This window comes from Clavelina lepadiformis, chromosome 3 (genome assembly GCF_947623445.1).
Source record: "Clavelina lepadiformis chromosome 3, kaClaLepa1.1, whole genome shotgun sequence".
Classification (NCBI taxonomy): Eukaryota; Metazoa; Chordata; class Ascidiacea; order Aplousobranchia; family Clavelinidae; genus Clavelina; species Clavelina lepadiformis.
Genome location: NC_135242.1, coordinates 1,815,339 through 1,832,280, shown reverse-complemented (window position 1 = coordinate 1,832,280; position 16,942 = coordinate 1,815,339). Strand labels below are relative to the sequence as shown.

The following is a 16,942-nucleotide window of genomic DNA, read 5'->3' as shown; positions in this document are numbered from 1 at the left end:
ATGCAGTTTGTAAACAATTTTGACTTGGTAAGTAATTTGACTTTGCAAACAATTTTGCAAAGATGACAAGATGGCTATGGCCATCTACTGTCATCAACGCAAAAAAACTTTCGAGACAACTTTAAACGTAATTATTCAGTTGCTTTTTTCGAATAATTATTAAGAAAAGTTATAATGACTACATTTTCTTTTAGTTTTCAATTTGTTGCATATTATTTGGATTATGAGAATTTTCGACAATCTTGGCATTAAGCATAGATTTACATTTCTGGTGTATTAATGACCTCAGGTTTGTATTCTTGCATTAGTTTTGTGTGATATGCATTATATGAAAGAACTGTTTTTCGCTATATTTAAATGTGAAACAAATCTAGTAGGTTAAAGTTCACGTTTGATAGTGTTGTGACTTGTGAAAACAGTTCTTGTAATAATATATGCACTCGTAAAAATAGTGGCAAAACAAACCCTCAAGTCGTGTTTAATTTTACTACAATTATTTTTATAAGACCTTATGAAATTAAAGAGGTGACAGAATGTTTTGTGTCATTTTCAGCCTAACTTTATCGATCCTGGTGTAGTTAAATAGAACTGTAACAGTTTCAGTTATTGTGAACATTCGGATATTATAACCAAAATGGTCTGGCGGTATTGTAATTAATATTTTGACAATTTTGCTCACTTAAAATGAACTATAAGTCATTTATATTGATATTGTATACTATCTGTTAAAGATAGGATACAATATCAGATAGAATAGGATATATTACTATTATAATTAGGATATATAGGATAGGATATATATATACGTAATAGGATATATTGTATAATATGATGTTGTATTCTATATGTTATTCATCTTGAATTGATAGTTATGAATTATTTTTGTTTGTTTGTAGAGTTTTAGATTATTTGGTTCAGCTAGCTTTACTTGATGAATTGTCATTCAGGTTGTGTTCAAGTAGGCGTTACATGTATTCATATTTCATATTTTTGTTTAGGTTTTTCATTTTTTTATTGTCAAAGTTAAAACTGTTCAACTATTTATCAGTGATTTTCAACTTCACATCAAACAGAATTTAACATATAATTTGGATATAACTTTGCTAAATGTGTTGTTCTAATATTTTTAAGTGATTTGAGCATTGTTTATGGTTTGTGCCAATTGTGGGTTAGTTTAGGTCAAACTGGTGTGTAATGTTATTTAAGATGATTTTGTGTGTTTTGAAATCTTGAAACTATGCAGAAGTCTTTATAAACATTCTTTTATGAGACAGTCAATGCTGTTCTTTACTTTGTAGTGAATTTTGAAAAAAATTATTTAGATTTGTTATTTTATTCCAACAGTTTTGGTTACATATTATCAGTTTTCTGCTATCAAGAAAATGTTCAAATATTTTAAGTTCTTTTCAGCAAATAGTTTATAAAGTTGTATGATAATAATCAGACAATGGAGTATCACCTTGTTGGAATGCAAGTTGATGATTTGTTAAAAGCAATCAGTGATATGATTTCACAAGAATTTAAATCAATGCAACAAGATATGAGAAAGGAATTTGTAAAAATGCAAGAAAGCATGGAAGATGTGATTTCAACGCATCTTGCAGAGATAAAGAAAACTGAAACCATGAACAATGCAATGCCAGTTGAAGAAACATCACAAACAACAATTGTCAACTCAGATATCAGCCTTAATATTGAGGAAGTTTATTCTGAGAAGGCACCAGTCTTTCCTCTTGTTGAAGTTATCAAAGAAGAACCTTTGCTGTTGGAAGAATATGAGGTTTCACAGACTGAGGTTGATGATCCAAGTATATCCATGTTAAATAAGTTTCCTCCTCAATCGGAGAATGGAGTAAATGCCGCTATCAAAATTGTTAGACCAAAAAGCTGTGTTGCAAGAAACTCAGATGAAAAATGCAGCAATTCTGCGGAAATTTTTCTCGATAAATCTACTGCAAGTAAGCCCAATACGGCAATTTAAAAGCTCATATGAGAATCCACACTGGAGAGCGACCTTATCAATGCGATTTGTGCCAAAAGTCATTTTCCGTTAGCAGCAAATTGAAAACTCATATGACAAATCACACAGGAGACTAGGAGAGCAACCTTAACGTAGTTTATTTTTTGTCAAAAGTCATTTATAGGATATCACAATCTGAATTAAAATCAATGCGACAAGATATGAAGATAAAATTTGCTTAAGTGCAAGAAAATATGGTAGATATAATTTCAAAGATTTTTGCAGAAACAAAGAAAGCTGAAACCATAAACAATACAACACCGATTAATAAAACATCAGAATCATTAGATGTAGAGTCTGATATCGGCATTTGTATTAAAGAAGTGTATTCTCAGAAAGCCTCAGTTTTTCCTACTGTTGAAGCTATCAAAGAAGAACCTTTGCTGTTGCAGCTTTGGGAGGTTTCTGAAACGGATGAGCCAAGTATTTCCATGTCAAATAAGTTTTCTCATCAATCGGAGATTGGAGTAAATGCGGCAGTTAAAACTGTTGAGCCCCAGACCTGTATTGAAGAAGATCATTCTGAAAAGGCATCTGTTTATCTTCAATTTGATGTTGTTGAAGAGGAACCCTTGTCGTTGCAAAAATATACAGTTTCTCAGACTGAGACTGATGACCCAACTATATCCATATTAAATAAATTAAGTTCTCAATCAGATATTGGAGTAAAAGTCACAGTTAAAATGATTATTACCAGAAACTGTATTCAAAGAAGTTCAGATAAAGAATGTAATGATTCTGTGGAATTGTTCTTTGATAATTCTGCAACAAATGATAGAAACAATGCTTGCAAAATCCAGACTCAGATGTTTGTTGGAAACAACAAAGAAAAACGTTTTTCTGCAAGTTTTGTGATAAATTATAATTTTTAACACATACAGTATTAAACTTCCTGTTGGGGAAATCTAAATATTTTGAAGTGGTCTTTGGACGAAAACTTAGCCTTGAAATACATTTACAAAACTTTCATCCAGATGCTGCATCCATTTTTTTGTGTTTTATTTGTCCACTTTTACATGTTTTAGCAATAACTTTGTATGTTTCATGAAACATAAAATTGCACTATGTGTTTTTGGCAAATAAGTTGTTTTTTCAGGAAGTTTATCAATGCTATGTGTGTGAAAAGTCGTATGATAAAACTCATATGATAACTCACACTGAAGAGCAACCTTATCAATGTCAAGCGTGTCACTTGTCATTAACGAGAAGCACCGATTTGCAACATCATATGAGTACTTATTATAGCAACGTCATGGAGTTTCATCCAGATAATATGCGAGTTGCTGTTTTATTCAAGGCAATCAGTGACATGATACCACAAGAATTCAAATCAATGCGATTGGATATGCAGATGGAAGAAACAAAGGAAACTGAAACAATGAACAATGGAATGTCCCACCGAAGAAACATCACTACCATTTGTGTCAGATCACAAGTACGTGTTTTCACAAGACTCGTTTTACTGTTATGCTTATGCGTTGCATTTTTTTTGTCTTTAACCTTGAAATCTTCAGCAGTATGGTGAAGTAATGTCTAGAAGCATTGTGTGTGAGGAAATTTCATCCCATCCCGCGGAGGCATTGTTTATATTAAAGCGATTGTTTAACCAGGTTGAAAACTCAACCAAGCAAGGCAATCCGAAACGTTATTAATCATCATTAAATTAAACAATGATGATGTGATTTCAGCACTGTTTATTGTGGGTTAGTTTAGGTCAAACTGGTTGTGTGAAGTCATTTTAGATGATTTCGTGTCTACAATATGTACTTTTTATTTTATAATAGCCTAGTGGACAGAGAGTTTACATTTTTCATGTTTTGTATTATTATGTCCTTGTGTGTGTTATTGTTGTCTTATTGATTCAGTTTTGCTGATGTTTTTATTTCAGCTTCAAATAAAAATATTTATGTTGAGTTTATATAAACACAGAAAGAATGGAAACTGACCTGATCCAGAATCAGGTTGATGGTAATGGTGCAACAATGACAATCCGACACTTGTTCTTGCAAGAAATAAAATCAGTCAGGTTGAATGTGGAGAAAGAATTTGTAAAATTGGAAGAAAGAATTGAAGAATTGATTTTAAAGAATTTTCTGGAAGAAACTGATAGAGCTACAGTTGTGAGCAACACGTTATCATATGAGCAAGCATCAGGTTCACCATCTATACAATCTGATGTTTGTGATCAAGAAGCTTATTGTGAAAACTCATCAATTTTTGCTCATTTTGAAAAGATTAAAGAGAAATTTTTGTTAGATGAAGAACAAGAAGGTTTGCAACGGTTATACTTTAAAAAATCTGAAACATTTCCTAAACATGTAGCTGAGAATTTGTCTGAAAACTTTGAAACCAACTTCTACACTTCTCTGAGTTGTAGTGGTGTATCAGACGTTTCAAGTAATGCTTCTGGAATTGACGATTATTCTGTGAATGATGGGTTTTTGTCAGATCAGGAATCGAAAAGTTTTGAAAACGCAACAAACAAAGAACCTTGTGCAAGTAGTGCTTTTGAAAATCTTCAACAACGCATTAATCAAAAAAGTTTAACTGGGATATGTTGCCGTGAAACCGTGACTAAAGTTGGCTGCATGGGTAAGGCACATTTACGAAAACCCTTACATCTGTCATCTAAAAACGCTAGAGGCCAGTATACCTGCGAAATCTGCGGTAAGCAATTTGGAAAAAGATTCAATCTTAACAGGCATAAGCGTTGTCTTCACCCAGATGAAACTGACCCTATAAAATGTGAACGCACTTGTGAAATTTGTGGTATGCAGTTTGCGAAGAAGTCTAATCTTGATAGACACAAGCTGTTCCATACAGGCGAAAAGCCTAGACCTATAGAAGATTCACGCACTTGTGAATTCTGCGGCAAGCAGTTTGCGAAAAAATTCAATCTTAATAGACACAAGCGGCTACACACAGATGAAATGTCCAGACCTTTGGAAAATGTTTGATATTAATATTAACTTTGCTACACAAATGAAAAACAACACTGTTGCCAATTTTGTTGTGACAGCTTTGGTCGTGATCATGATCATGATCAAAAACACATACAAAAGTAATAGATTTTCTTATTCGTTCCTGCTGAGATTACAAAATTATTGATCATGTAAAGTCAATTAATTTTTTTATTGGCAATGTGTACATCTATACAGGCTATATGTTGATTAATGTCATATTCTATATTTTGCAAATTACTTCAAAATGTACTTTTAGTTTTCTGTTGATGTTACGAGGTTAAATTGACATGCATGCGATAGCTATGCTATGTAGTGCCAGCTAAATAGCAGAGCAGTTAGAACTCAGAGGACTACTGCGAGCCTTGCTTGATACCTAGCTGTGTTAAAGTTGTGACATCCTTGTCTTAAACTTTGTATTAATCATGACAAATATCTCTAGTTTAATGCTTGATTTGTCTATGAGTCTATGTTGATTTCATCAAATTTTTGTATTTTATCATATTTTAAGGTACTCCTGTCACATCGTTGTCATTACTGTTTTCTAAATCCTGATATTTAATTTCTAATTCTCACTTACTGTTTTTCTTTATAGGTTGTTTCTAAGTAAATATGGAATCTTTAATAGCTGGTGTCCAAGTTGATAATTATGTTATAATGAAGGCAATAGGAAACTTGATTTTGCGGGGATTGAAATCGATTAGAAAAGATATGAAGAAGGAATTTATAAAAATGGAAGAAAAAATCGAGGAATTAAATTTGAAGCAACTTAAAGCAGAAGCAAACAAAAGGATGCCATTAACCGAAGAAGGAAAAACTAAAATCACGGATGAACCAAGTCAAGACCTTTTATGTTTATCTCATGGGAATCAACAGCATCCTGTGATGCCAGATCCCCCACACACTGAGTGGGATCCCAGCATCTCGGCCAAACAGTGCTCCTCCAGATCTGGATCGTTTTCATCTCGTGTTGTTATCGTTGAAGAAGAGCCTTCATTAGTTTTGGAACAACAACCATCAGAACCATCACAGAAATCTGATAGAAAAACAAAACAGAACTTTTTCGAAAACGCTACAACCAAAAGTGTCCCCAAAAATCATAAACTTGCCATTGATGCAGTAACAACTAGAAGTGTGACTAAAAAGCAGAAAGTTTCCACTGACTCATGTCAAATAAATTCAAAAAGCGATCAAGACAAGAAAGAATCTGCAAAAAAACACTTAAGAATTTCTTTTGGTAAAGCTGATCTTGTTGCTGAAATGCAATGCAAGTTGCTTGAGGAAAGCGAGACGCCACTGAAATACGATGAGACACTGAATGATGAAAAGTTTAATTGTGATGTTTGTGATAAATCATTTCTCAAAAGAAGATAATCTATCTATACACAAGCAACTACACAGCACTATCAAGCCATACACATGCAAATATTGCGAAAAATCTTTTCAGCATAAATACAGAATAAATAGACATCTGCTTACGCACACTGGAGATAAACCTTTGTCGTGTGTGACTTGCGGACAACGCTTTTGAGAAGAATACAAATTAATGCGCCATCTTCGTATACATACTAAAGAAAAGCCAATCCAATGCCCAATATGTCCTAAACGGCTGTCTTCTGGAACCTGCTTAAAAACCCATATGAGATGCCACAACGGAGAAAAACCATGGATTTGCGAAATCTGCGAAATGAGATTTCGGTCAAAGTTTTCTCTTGCCAGGCACCAAGTGATGCACACTGGTGAAAAAACGGAGTGGTTAGATGGAACATTTGTACACACATAACATCATTGACATGAATTGTGAACCATATTTAATAAATGTAATAAACAATGCAAACATTCATTTTCAAATGTCAAAATTTGTAGTTGTACGACTGTTCAACTTCATCCCTAATGCTTGACAGTTTGATGATTATGATGATCAGTTTTATGTATTTTTATTTTATGGTTAAGACTGTGCTTTACACATTTTCTTTTCTTTGCACAAGGTTCAGTGATAAATATTTTAGAAGAGTTAATAGGCGTAATTAAGCTCAAGGAATCCTTGTTCTGCAAACAGTAAGTCCATAGAATCTGCAGCAGTGACTGGTTTTGTTTGTTATTCTTGACAATTTTTCAACAACATTCTGTAACGAAATTGTACTTTTTTTATAGACAGTATTTTGAAAGAATTGCGTTTAATTTCACACAGGGATTCTCTTTCACAAATTAAACCAGCCATTCATTAAGGAGACTGGAATATAAAATCGAAACACTCATCACATTGAATAACACAGGAAGCTTCGTTGAAGTAAAGAAGCAACAAGCTCGATGCAAAGCAAGACTTCCTGATTCTCGTGAAAATGATGTCGTTGAAAGAAGTAAGTCTGAACTGGATGGTTCGAGATATTTCATAAATGTGGAATTGTCTGAAGACGAGAACAATTTGCTTTCAGAAACAGAGGATGATCCGTCGGACTTGGGATTTCAAAGAAATATGGGTTCGGCTGTGAATGAGTACAATGAACACGACACGGATCCTGTAAATTTGTCACCAGATGGCAGTGTTGTGCAAAATGAAAACCCTTTGAAGTGTCCGCAATGTAGAAGAACATACAGCAGGCGAGCAGCGCTACTGCAACACTTGCAAACCCACAGCAGTCGCTTGCCTTTCCACTGCATATACTGCCATAAGTCCTTCAAATTAAAAGGCTATTTAACGCAGCATCTCCTGGTACATAAAACTGAGAAACCATTTAAATGTACAATTGCTGGTTGTGATAAAGCTTTTAAGAAACGGCGAAAGCTTCAGGATCATTTACTCAGTCATGGGACAGAGAGAAACTATTCGTGCCATGTCTGTGGCAAATCGTTCAAAATCGCCTCAACGTTGGCTGTTCACATGAAGGCCCATCAAGATCTACGGCCGTACCAGTGTCAACAGTGTGGCATGGCCTATAAATTTAAAGGTAATTTGAAAAGCCACATCAGAATTCACACTGGAGAGCGACCATTTGAATGCACCGTGTGTAAGAAATCCTTCGCTCAGCAAACGACATTACAGATACATATGCGAATCCACACCGGGGAGAAGCCTTACAAGTGCATGGAATGCAATCAGGCATTCGCATGCCATACAACTTCACGGAAGCATCGTGAAAAGCACAAGAACGGTCCTAAACCTTTTCTCTGTAGCATCTGTGGAAAGGGCTTGACCTGCAAACATACGTTAACAGAACACATTCGTCTGCACACGGGAGAAAAACCGTTCAAGTGTGAACAGTGCGGGGAAAGCTTTCGTCAAAAACAAACTTTGAAAGATCATCTTAAACGCCATGAAAGCGTTCAGTGAGAGATTCTACGTCTAAGCTTGTTGAGTTCGCTTTGTTCAAACAACCTACGTTGGTTACTAATCTTTGTTTGTCTTAAAATCAAGTATTTAACAGCAATCAGTTTCATGTTTACGGTATGAGCGTTTTTCGTGTTTGCAGATTCTTTGAAAGAACCCCAGTGGATGCAGAACACAGTTTTGCATCGCCAAGCAAACGACAGTTGGATTTTAGTTACGTTCTGATGAGTCAGATAACCACGCAGTTCTGCAGCTACACTCAGTTTAAAAACTTTTGTGCTAGTGTTGGATAAATAATATGTGATAAATATATCACCTAATGTAATATGAAATTGTGTACTACATAGAATTCTCATCTATGGAATCAGTGAAGCATAACGTGACGTAATCGATTGTTCCCTTGTGCGTGCATATCGATTCATTCAACCTCTTTCAGTCGTACGTTCAACGCCGCAACATGTCTCTGTGCTGTTGCTGTTATAATGTTCTATCTTGATGTATTCATTCAAAGAAGCTTCAAATATAATCAGATTATACAGTAGTCATTCCTGTGTCGTTATTGCTGAAGTCTATCAAAGTTCACTGATAAGATATTCACAAGGAAACAGACTTTGTAGTGTAAGTGGGTAAACCTTACAGGCTAAGGTAAAATATACCACTTTTCATTACAAATACAACCATGCTATTCATCAGCTGTAGCAGTTTTAAATGTTTAATAAACCATTTAGCAAAATAACCATCAAAGCAACCCAGGAACCTGCCAATTTGTTGCAAATAAAGTCTTGAGGACCACCGTATAGGATATTTCCGTTATCAAATATGGCAGTGACAGAAAATTCGTCTTTAAAGTTAAACTCCACAAAAAAACACTTGGAACAGATTTTTTCTAAATTAAGATATAGGTAATTTAGTTTTCCCAATGGCAGTGGCACACAATTTTAAAACAAATGATTTTGTTCAATGAGTGAAAAATTATTGAGAAAATTTTCCAAGTAAGTTATCATCTCTTCGATGTTAAAGTCGTAAGGTCCTATCCCGCCGATGTATTTCACTTCTCCATCCAATACCACGCACATCCGCTCTGGCAGCTCTCCATAGTTGAGGTTTGCTTCGTTCTTCATCGTGTCCACCACAAGCGGGAGAGAAAAGTCATCCAAGCTCTGCAAAATTTCAGCCGCCGACAAACGATCTTCAATTGCACGATGCGTCTTTATTTTAAACCTGCCAAGAAAAATTATTATTTTTAAACCAATCTCGGGGCGCACTTATTACCAGGAAATTTGTCAAGTGAAGGTGACATAAACATCATAATTATCGCACATTTATTTTAGTCGATATTTTGGTTATTTGCTAAATGACATAGCCTTTTCACTAACTTATAAAAGCTAATCCGTCAATTGGAAAAGCGATACTGAATTGCAGCTGGGCCTACTTGATTTGTTCGAACGACCAGCCATCAAGAGCGTGTATTTCGTCGATGTGGACGACCACAAAATCGACCCTGTCCCTGTACATCCGCGAAATCCTGCCAAGTTCGTCGGGGCTTGTGACAAATGGGGGTCAGGAACTAAATATTTCCATGAAAACATGAAATCCATCAAACTAAAGCAGTGTTTCTTAACCCCGAGTCCGCGGACTCATTTGAGTCCGCGTAAGGTTTTTGTGAGACCGCTAGCCCATTAATTACTGTATATAATTAGGCATAGGTCGTAATTTTCGCGACGGCTTTTCACCTCAAAAAGTAGGGATTGCAGATTGCAAGAGCTACTGTGACGATTACGTCACGACTCACGAGTTGTTTTTGACATGTTTGGAATTTAATTTGGGATATTGAAATTCATTTATTTACCAGATTTGAGTTTTCCTTAATGACGTCAGATAATTTCCTCGCTTGAACTAGCTTGCCACATATATATACCGATGTGATGTTTACGAATTCGAATTCGAATACGAATTCCCTTTTTCCCTTTTCCCTTTTACCGTCTCACGTGTTACTGAGCGCGATGTAACATTCAGTAAGCTTTGCCCGAAGGTGAAAGCCTTCGTGTCTGATAATAAATAAAAATGGGAACTTTATAAGTTAGTAATTTGTATAGACAGAATCAAGCAACTAACAGCATAGTCACGCAAATTTGAGAAATGAGAACTCATCCATCGAAGCAGAAGCAAAACAAGTCACCAACCATCAATCGTCCTCGCTCATATACAAACAACTACCGCAAGCATATGCGGTCTTTATGACAGATAAGTTCGTTGTGTAATACCTCACACGAGTAGTGCACAATCGAATTATTAAATGTCATAATACCTTGGTGTGTTGGATATTTCAGAATAGTCTGACAAAGAAGAGCCTTGCTTATTTCTCTTGTTACGCTGGTGGTGTGGCGGCCTGGGTGGCTTTTGTAATACCATTACGTCATTCCTGGAAATGTGTTTTCCAGTTAACAATTGGAGTTTTTAAACTTTCAGTTCCGCCACATCATTCTTGGAAATGTGTTTTCCAGTTAACAATTGGAGTTTTTAAACTTTCAGTTCCGCCACATCATTCTTGGAAATGTGTTTTCCAGTTACTTATTTGAGTTAATGAACTAGCTTTCATAAACACTGCAATTATCGTTGGAATATTTGAAAACTTGCTCTGAATAACTTCGTGTGAAAACTCCTTTTAGTACGTTACCAAATCGCTTCCAAGAAACTGTTTCCAGCTTTAACCGAATGTAAATTGCATTGCAAACGCACTGTTTTTCTCGTTCACACGCTTTGAAATGTTCATGCCTTTTTTGTCATATATTTCCGGCACATCGCACAATGTTTTATAAGCTCGAACTTCTGTGCGAGATGGCGCAGACGTAAAGTTATAGACAGATGTAATATGACGCTTTTATGTTTCGTCACAATGGATAGCTATATTTGACTTAGCTATCGTCTTGATTGGCATACGAGTCCCTCTCACTTCTGACCGTGAAGTTTGATTTTTCGGTTTACATCAATACGTAAATGTTATTTAACGTACACTTACCTATTGATAAATCGCCTGCAAAAATAATGAATACCCCGGCAGCAACAGAATACACTTTTTATTATAGCCTTCAGTCGCCCAACAAATGTAATTCAGGTAATCACGTTTTTAATGCACTCGTTTTTACTGTCTCATCATCAACTCTCTCCCACTCGCAACCAAACCATCCCCTTTTTTAGCATAAATCTTTTTTTTGTCCGTTCGTTGTTTTTCTTCAAAAGTTGCATCATCCTGGCCAAGTTTGACCTCTGACGTATTTGTTTTCCAATTCCGAACCAGTTCAATCAAGGTCTTTGCATAATCATTTCTGATGCAGATGTTTTGTCGCACGTAGGCGATGACGTGACACAGAGTCACGTGGTTTGGTTGTCACAGTAATACCGTACTACGGTAGTCGTGGTGATTGCAAATCAATAGACATCTTAATAGCAGTGGTTTTGCTATACTTCTGGTTATGCGTAATATTGAGAAAGTGTACAGCACCTATAATAAAAGCCTTTTCTGGTAAACTGTATTTGTCATAAAATAATAAGAAAGTTCGGCTGTCAATAAGGTTAGAGAATTCTAACCGCACGCAACAATAGAGTCAGACATTAATGTAGTAGGTTAACTAAAGTCAATAACGTAAGATAAGATCGATTAACTCTGCATCTGCATCTGTCGGCATCAACCTCTGCATTCCAACAACCTCGACAAGCTACCAACCTCTACAGTGGCAATCCAAATCCTTAATTCTTTTGTTATCTTCTCCTTCCAACTCCTGGAGCGCAAATCACCTTCTTTTTTCTCTTTTTTAAAAGGAGTCAGGGCCTTTTTTGTTTCTTTCCAGATATCGGGAATGATGCATAGCTCATGGTTTGTGCGTTATATTGACACAAATGGCTATGAGGAGTAGTTTTTGCTTTGCCGTGCACTTGCCAAAAATACCACTGGAGAACAAATATTTAAGATAGTGGATTCGTTCTTTAAAGAACATCAGCTTGAGTGGTCTGACTGTATGTCTGTTTGCGCTGATGGAAAGTAAAAAGGGTTTTAAAAAAGTCGACATATGTGTAGAGACAAGTTCAAAATTGCTTCTCTGAGTCAATTTTGTACGAATGTTCTGTCGAAAAAACCTAATCTATCTGACCTCTGCAAACAAACAACAATAGCTCTTTTGCCTTTTCCGACTACATACTTAATTGTGTGAAGCTGGATTTTCAACTTTGGCTATGATTAAAACCAAGTACCAGAACCAATTTCAACCGAAAGATGATGTCAGATGTGCATTAACGACCATAATTCCTGATTTCGACAAATTTGCGAAACAAGTTTAACTTCAAGAACAAGATTTTTAGTGCATATGTGCCCAATATACAAATCGCTTCTGCTTTTTTATCTTACTGTTTAGTGTTGAACTAACTTATTTTTGTTCCTATTACCTGAGTCCGCGAATACTTATGCCAATGGGAAAATAGTCCGTGGGCAAAAAAGGTTGAGAAACACTGAACTTGTAGAGGTTGCTAGTTTGTCGAGGTTGTTGGAATGCAGAGGTTGATGCCGACAGATGCAGATGCAGAGTTTATCGATCTTATCTTACGTTATTGACTTTAGTTAACCTACTACATTAATATCTGACTCTATTGTTGCGTGCGGTTAGAATTCTCTAACCTTATTGACAGCCGAACTTTCTTATTATTTTATAACAAATACAGTTTACCAGAAAAGGCTTTTATTATAGGTGCTGTACACTTTCTCAATATTACGCATAACCAGAAGTATAGCAAAACCACTGCTATTAAGATGTCTATTGATTTGCAATCACCACGACTACCGTAGTACGGTATTACATCTGTCTATAACTTTACGTCTGCGCCTGAGGCTCTCCGGAGTCTCGCACAGAAGTTCAAGCTTATAAAACATTGTGCGATGTGCCGGAAATATATGACAAAAAAGGCATGAACATTTCAAAGCGTGTGAACGAGAAAAACAGTGCGTTTGCAATGCAATTTACATTCGGTTAAAGCTGGAAACAGTTTCTTGGAAGCGACTTGGTAACGTACTAAAAGGAGTTTTCACACGAAGTTATTCAGAGCAAGTTTTCAAATATTCCAACGATAATTGCAGTGTTTATGAAAGCTAGTTCATTAACTCAAATAAGTAACTGGAAAACACATTTCCAAGAATGATGTGGCGGAACTGAAAGTTTAAAAACTCCAATTGTTAACTGGAAAACACATTTCCAAGAATGACGTAATGGTATTACAAAAGCCACCCAGGCCGCCACATTCCTCCCCCGCTACGGAAGGAAAAAGATAACAAGTAAAATGTAACATACTGAAGATGGCAATGGCGAGCAAGCACAAACAACAAAATGAAGTTATATACAAATGAATGAACTCTTACAGATGGTAAAATAACTACATGTTGGAGGGTATCTCCAAGATTAACCGGGCATGCAAAAATTGTTTGAACTGTTCGTATTCCAGGGTTTCGTCTTTATCCCTGTCGGATATATACTTCAACAAGGGGGTCATGTGTGAACGTCAGCGGAGGAATCAGGTACCATCGACATACTGAAGTGGTTTTGGCAGCAACGGTGGTGGCAGCAAAGTCTGTGGAGGAACTAAAGGGGTAGAGGGTAAATTTTTGCAACTGCACCCCCCCTATTGAGGTGGGTTGAAATAGCTAAACTCATGCGCGGGAATAGTTAGCATGCAATAAGGCGGGAAAAGTGAAAACGATACTAGCACAAGAATAAGCTACTAAGCATGCAACGAAGCAAAACAGTTACAAAATTGAAAGCGGCGACAAGGGAAAACGGCAAAAAGGTACATGCAAAAGACATTAACGGTATTGAAAAGCAAGGTGATACACATAGTGAAACTTAAATTGTGTGGGTGCTCGCGAAATCATCACGAGAAGATGAAGCGGGTGGTGCGTCATCCGAAGATCCAGACGGAGACGGTTCATCACGAGAACGCCGAGGCAAGGGCAACGGTCGTGGTAGCTGTGGACTTGCAACTGGCGCCTGCTGTTGGTGGCGCCAAGCGTGGATACGGGATACAAGGGATCTGGCATACTGCAAATGGTGCGGAGTCGATCGGATAAACCCGATGGTATGGAAGAGGGCCCACATCATGGCAAGGAGTTGCAGGATGAATATAAGGGCTGAGAGAAAAGGATTCGTAATCTGCGACAGAGCAAGGAGTAACGTTTGTTTCGCGGCGTGTGCGAATGTGTCTGCGACGTAGGATCCGTTGATCATAGTTTCATCAGTAGTAGTAAGGCTTGTCATGACATGTCGCATTTGTTCCTTGAGAAGGTTGGCTTCAGACATAGAGCTGAGCAGCGATTGTAGATCAGTAAACGAGTCAGAGTCAGGTAGCTCGTTGAGAATTTTCTCGTAGTCGGGTGCCTTGTAGTTGACGTGTATAGGCGACAAAGGTAAGTTGAGTTGGTGCACCTGCACATGTTCGTGCGATAAAGTATAGTTGTGATAAAGGACAGTGTGTCCCAGAACTCGGAAGACAAAACTTCTTGCTGGTCGATACGATTCCAGCAGGTGTACTCCCGGTAAGACAATGTTGTCTGAAATGAGTTGGCCGTATTGACTGTGGCCGTTTTGATCGCGATATTTGATGAGAGGACGTTGGCTGAATGCGTTTCGGTACGCAAGTGACGGTAAGACGGTACCGTTGATAGAGTGACATGCTGCTCTGGACATAAAATCTCCACGGCTGGAACCCATGGTTTGATGTCCAAGAGTAGTAGTGAGTATCTCAGTAGGGAAGATCTTCCCAATTGCTTTGTAGAGTGTGCCAATTAGCTTCGTGAGTTGGCAATGTAGGAACTTGTTCTCTTCGTTGAAGGTAGTGAGAACTTCTGAAATAAGGTCGTCCTGTTGTGTGTCGAAGGTTGCAAAAAGTCGCTCGAATTGAGAGTATTGTGTGTGAGAAGGTCCACGCCTTAGCCGGTTAGGACGAAAAAGAGCGAGTCTGTCGAGCTCTGTACATTGTTGGTAGCGAAAGATAAAGTTGTTGTTGTCGCAGTGAATATGTTCGCCATAGCAGGTTTTCGCACGAGAGGAGCATTTCCTCCAGTGATGTACCGAGATCCCGAGATCAGGTAAGAAAACTCTATATAAGGACGTAGAGTTGTAATGGAGGAGCATCTTGTGAGACCCAAGAGGCTTGGTTGGTGGGCAGTTTATATGCGAAGGTACTCGCCATATAAACATACGATTGCCCGTTAAGCAGTATCCACGCTCGATTGAGCACGATGCAAGAGATCCAAGAGACGACGTCATCGTGTCCGTGACGTAATCGTAGTAAATTGTAGTGTGAAACAAGAAGTCATTGGTTACTGTTCCAGAAGCTGAAGTCGGCCAGACAAACTTATAATGGACTGCATTGCGTGTTGAGTACGCCGCAGGATTAGACAGGATCAGTGGGCCATGTGATGAAACTTTGGTTTCATTCCACGACGAACATTCTGGGTTGTACGGTGGGTGTGCGTCAAAGGTGTTGGCCGATTTTTGATAACTCCCAAAAAAAGGAAGTTGTGCTCCAGGAAGTAATCTGTGAAGTGCAAACTGTTGCAGGAATCTTCTGGAGATGCAGATCTGGAGCAAACTCGGTAGCAGAGCAGTTATGTATGTAGAAGGGTGTCTGCGTTTGACAATGTATGTCGTCATCAAAGGTATATAACCCAAGAGAATGCGAACGCTGACATAACAGAAATTTCTGTGTGTCCGGATGAAGATTCGTCTGAGCGGCGGATGTGAACATCATCTAACTAACACCCCATCTAAGCTAACTCAGCAGGTGTACATTTCAAATCCTGAAGATAGCGATTACGCAGAGCCAAGACAATAAAACCCAATTTGTGAAACCAACGCTCAGGTTCGTCTGAACACTTGATGGCGCGCTTGATTTCTGCATTTGCACGTTCTGTCATTCCATTGGAAGTGGGGTGGTAAGCTGTAGTCAGATTGTGTTGAATACCAAGCGAGCGCATAATTTCCTCCCAAGCGGAACTTATGAAACATGGTCCACGATCACTTGTGAGGATGATTGGAACACCGACTAAGGAACACCAGTGATTTACAAAGTAAGCGGCGACGGTTTCCGTGGTGGCATCAGGGATTGGTATGGCTTGAACGAAACGCGTATATCGGTCAATACATGTAAGGATGTATTTGTAACCATGGGAGGTTGGTAGTGGTCCAATCAAGTCAATTGCAACATCAGAAAATCGACCGTAGGGAATTTTGAATGTCCCTGGTGCGGTTTTTGTGTGACGGAAAATTTTTCCTTCCTGGCAGTTTGGGCATTGTTGAACCCAGGTAGCGATTTGCTTGCACATCCCTATCCATATAAATCTTTCCTTGATTAGTTTAATTGTGGCTTTTTTTCCAGGATGCGATAAATTATGTAAGTGCAGAAAGACTTGACGTTGGAAAGAGAAAGGAACCAGAACACGCTCTGTGTCAGTGGACACGTCACAAAGGATAGTAAAGTCATTATTGGGCAGCTTGCAGTCTTGCAGTTTGAGTGATGTTGTTGCAGTGCGTAGTCTTTGAATAGCAGGATCATTGGCTTGTGCTTGTGCTATTTTCTCATACTCTAAAGGAG

The 16,942-nt window shown here is 37.7% G+C and overlaps 4 protein-coding genes across 6 annotated transcripts in view; 3 read left to right on the top strand and 1 right to left on the bottom strand.

The window, feature by feature from the left end:
* Positions 1 to 3,382: 3,382 nt before the first annotated feature.
* Positions 3,383 to 16,942, top strand: part of LOC143449192 (uncharacterized) — a 36,985-nt gene continuing 23,425 nt past the window's right edge. The window contains exon 1 of the mRNA XM_076949291.1: positions 3,383 to 3,455. The gene's annotated coding sequence lies outside the window, so the exon portion shown is untranslated. The remainder of the gene's footprint in view (positions 3,456 to 16,942) is intronic.
* On the top strand, positions 3,449 to 5,575 carry LOC143449216 (uncharacterized). The gene has a single exon (XM_076949327.1). The coding sequence runs from the start codon at positions 3,955 to 3,957 to the stop codon at positions 4,975 to 4,977; it is 1,023 nt and encodes a 340-aa protein (XP_076805442.1). The 5' UTR covers positions 3,449 to 3,954; the 3' UTR covers positions 4,978 to 5,575.
* Positions 7,010 to 8,849, top strand: LOC143449231 (uncharacterized). The gene is made up of 3 exons (XM_076949343.1): positions 7,010 to 7,038; positions 7,257 to 7,340; positions 7,416 to 8,849. The coding sequence occupies exon 3, from the start codon at positions 7,457 to 7,459 to the stop codon at positions 8,309 to 8,311; it is 855 nt and encodes a 284-aa protein (XP_076805458.1). The 5' UTR covers positions 7,010 to 7,038; positions 7,257 to 7,340; positions 7,416 to 7,456; the 3' UTR covers positions 8,312 to 8,849.
* On the bottom strand, positions 8,998 to 11,807 carry LOC143449234 (thyroxine 5'-deiodinase-like). 3 transcript variants are annotated; one of them, XR_013114539.1, is made up of 3 exons: positions 11,328 to 11,807; positions 9,685 to 9,875; positions 8,998 to 9,529 (listed from the first exon to the last, which is right to left on the bottom strand). XR_013114539.1 is itself a non-coding variant. In XM_076949347.1 (3 exons), exons 2-3 carry the CDS (start codon positions 9,821 to 9,823, stop codon positions 9,247 to 9,249), a joined length of 366 nt encoding a protein of 121 aa, XP_076805462.1. In that variant the 5' UTR covers positions 9,824 to 9,875; positions 11,328 to 11,807; the 3' UTR covers positions 8,998 to 9,246. The 3 variants fall into 3 exon arrangements, 2 of the variants coding, with proteins under 2 accessions (XP_076805462.1, XP_076805463.1); XM_076949347.1 differs by having other exon boundaries at positions 9,741 to 9,875; XM_076949348.1 differs by lacking the exon at positions 11,328 to 11,807 and adding an exon at positions 10,158 to 10,508 and having other exon boundaries at positions 9,741 to 9,875.

Bases quoted from the DNA above. Each gene is read 5' to 3' on its own strand.
- LOC143449234 (XM_076949347.1), bottom strand. From the start codon at position 9,823: ATGTACAGGGACAGGGTCGATTTTGTGGTCGTCCACATCGACGAAATA. The intron at 9,530-9,740 runs GTAGGCCCAGCT...TTTTCTTGGCAG, and splicing joins TGGTCGTTCGAACAAATCAA to GTTTAAAATAAAGACGCATC.
- LOC143449216 (XM_076949327.1), top strand. From the start codon at position 3,955: ATGGAAACTGACCTGATCCAGAATCAGGTTGATGGTAATGGTGCAACA.
- LOC143449231 (XM_076949343.1), top strand. From the start codon at position 7,457: ATGGGTTCGGCTGTGAATGAGTACAATGAACACGACACGGATCCTGTA.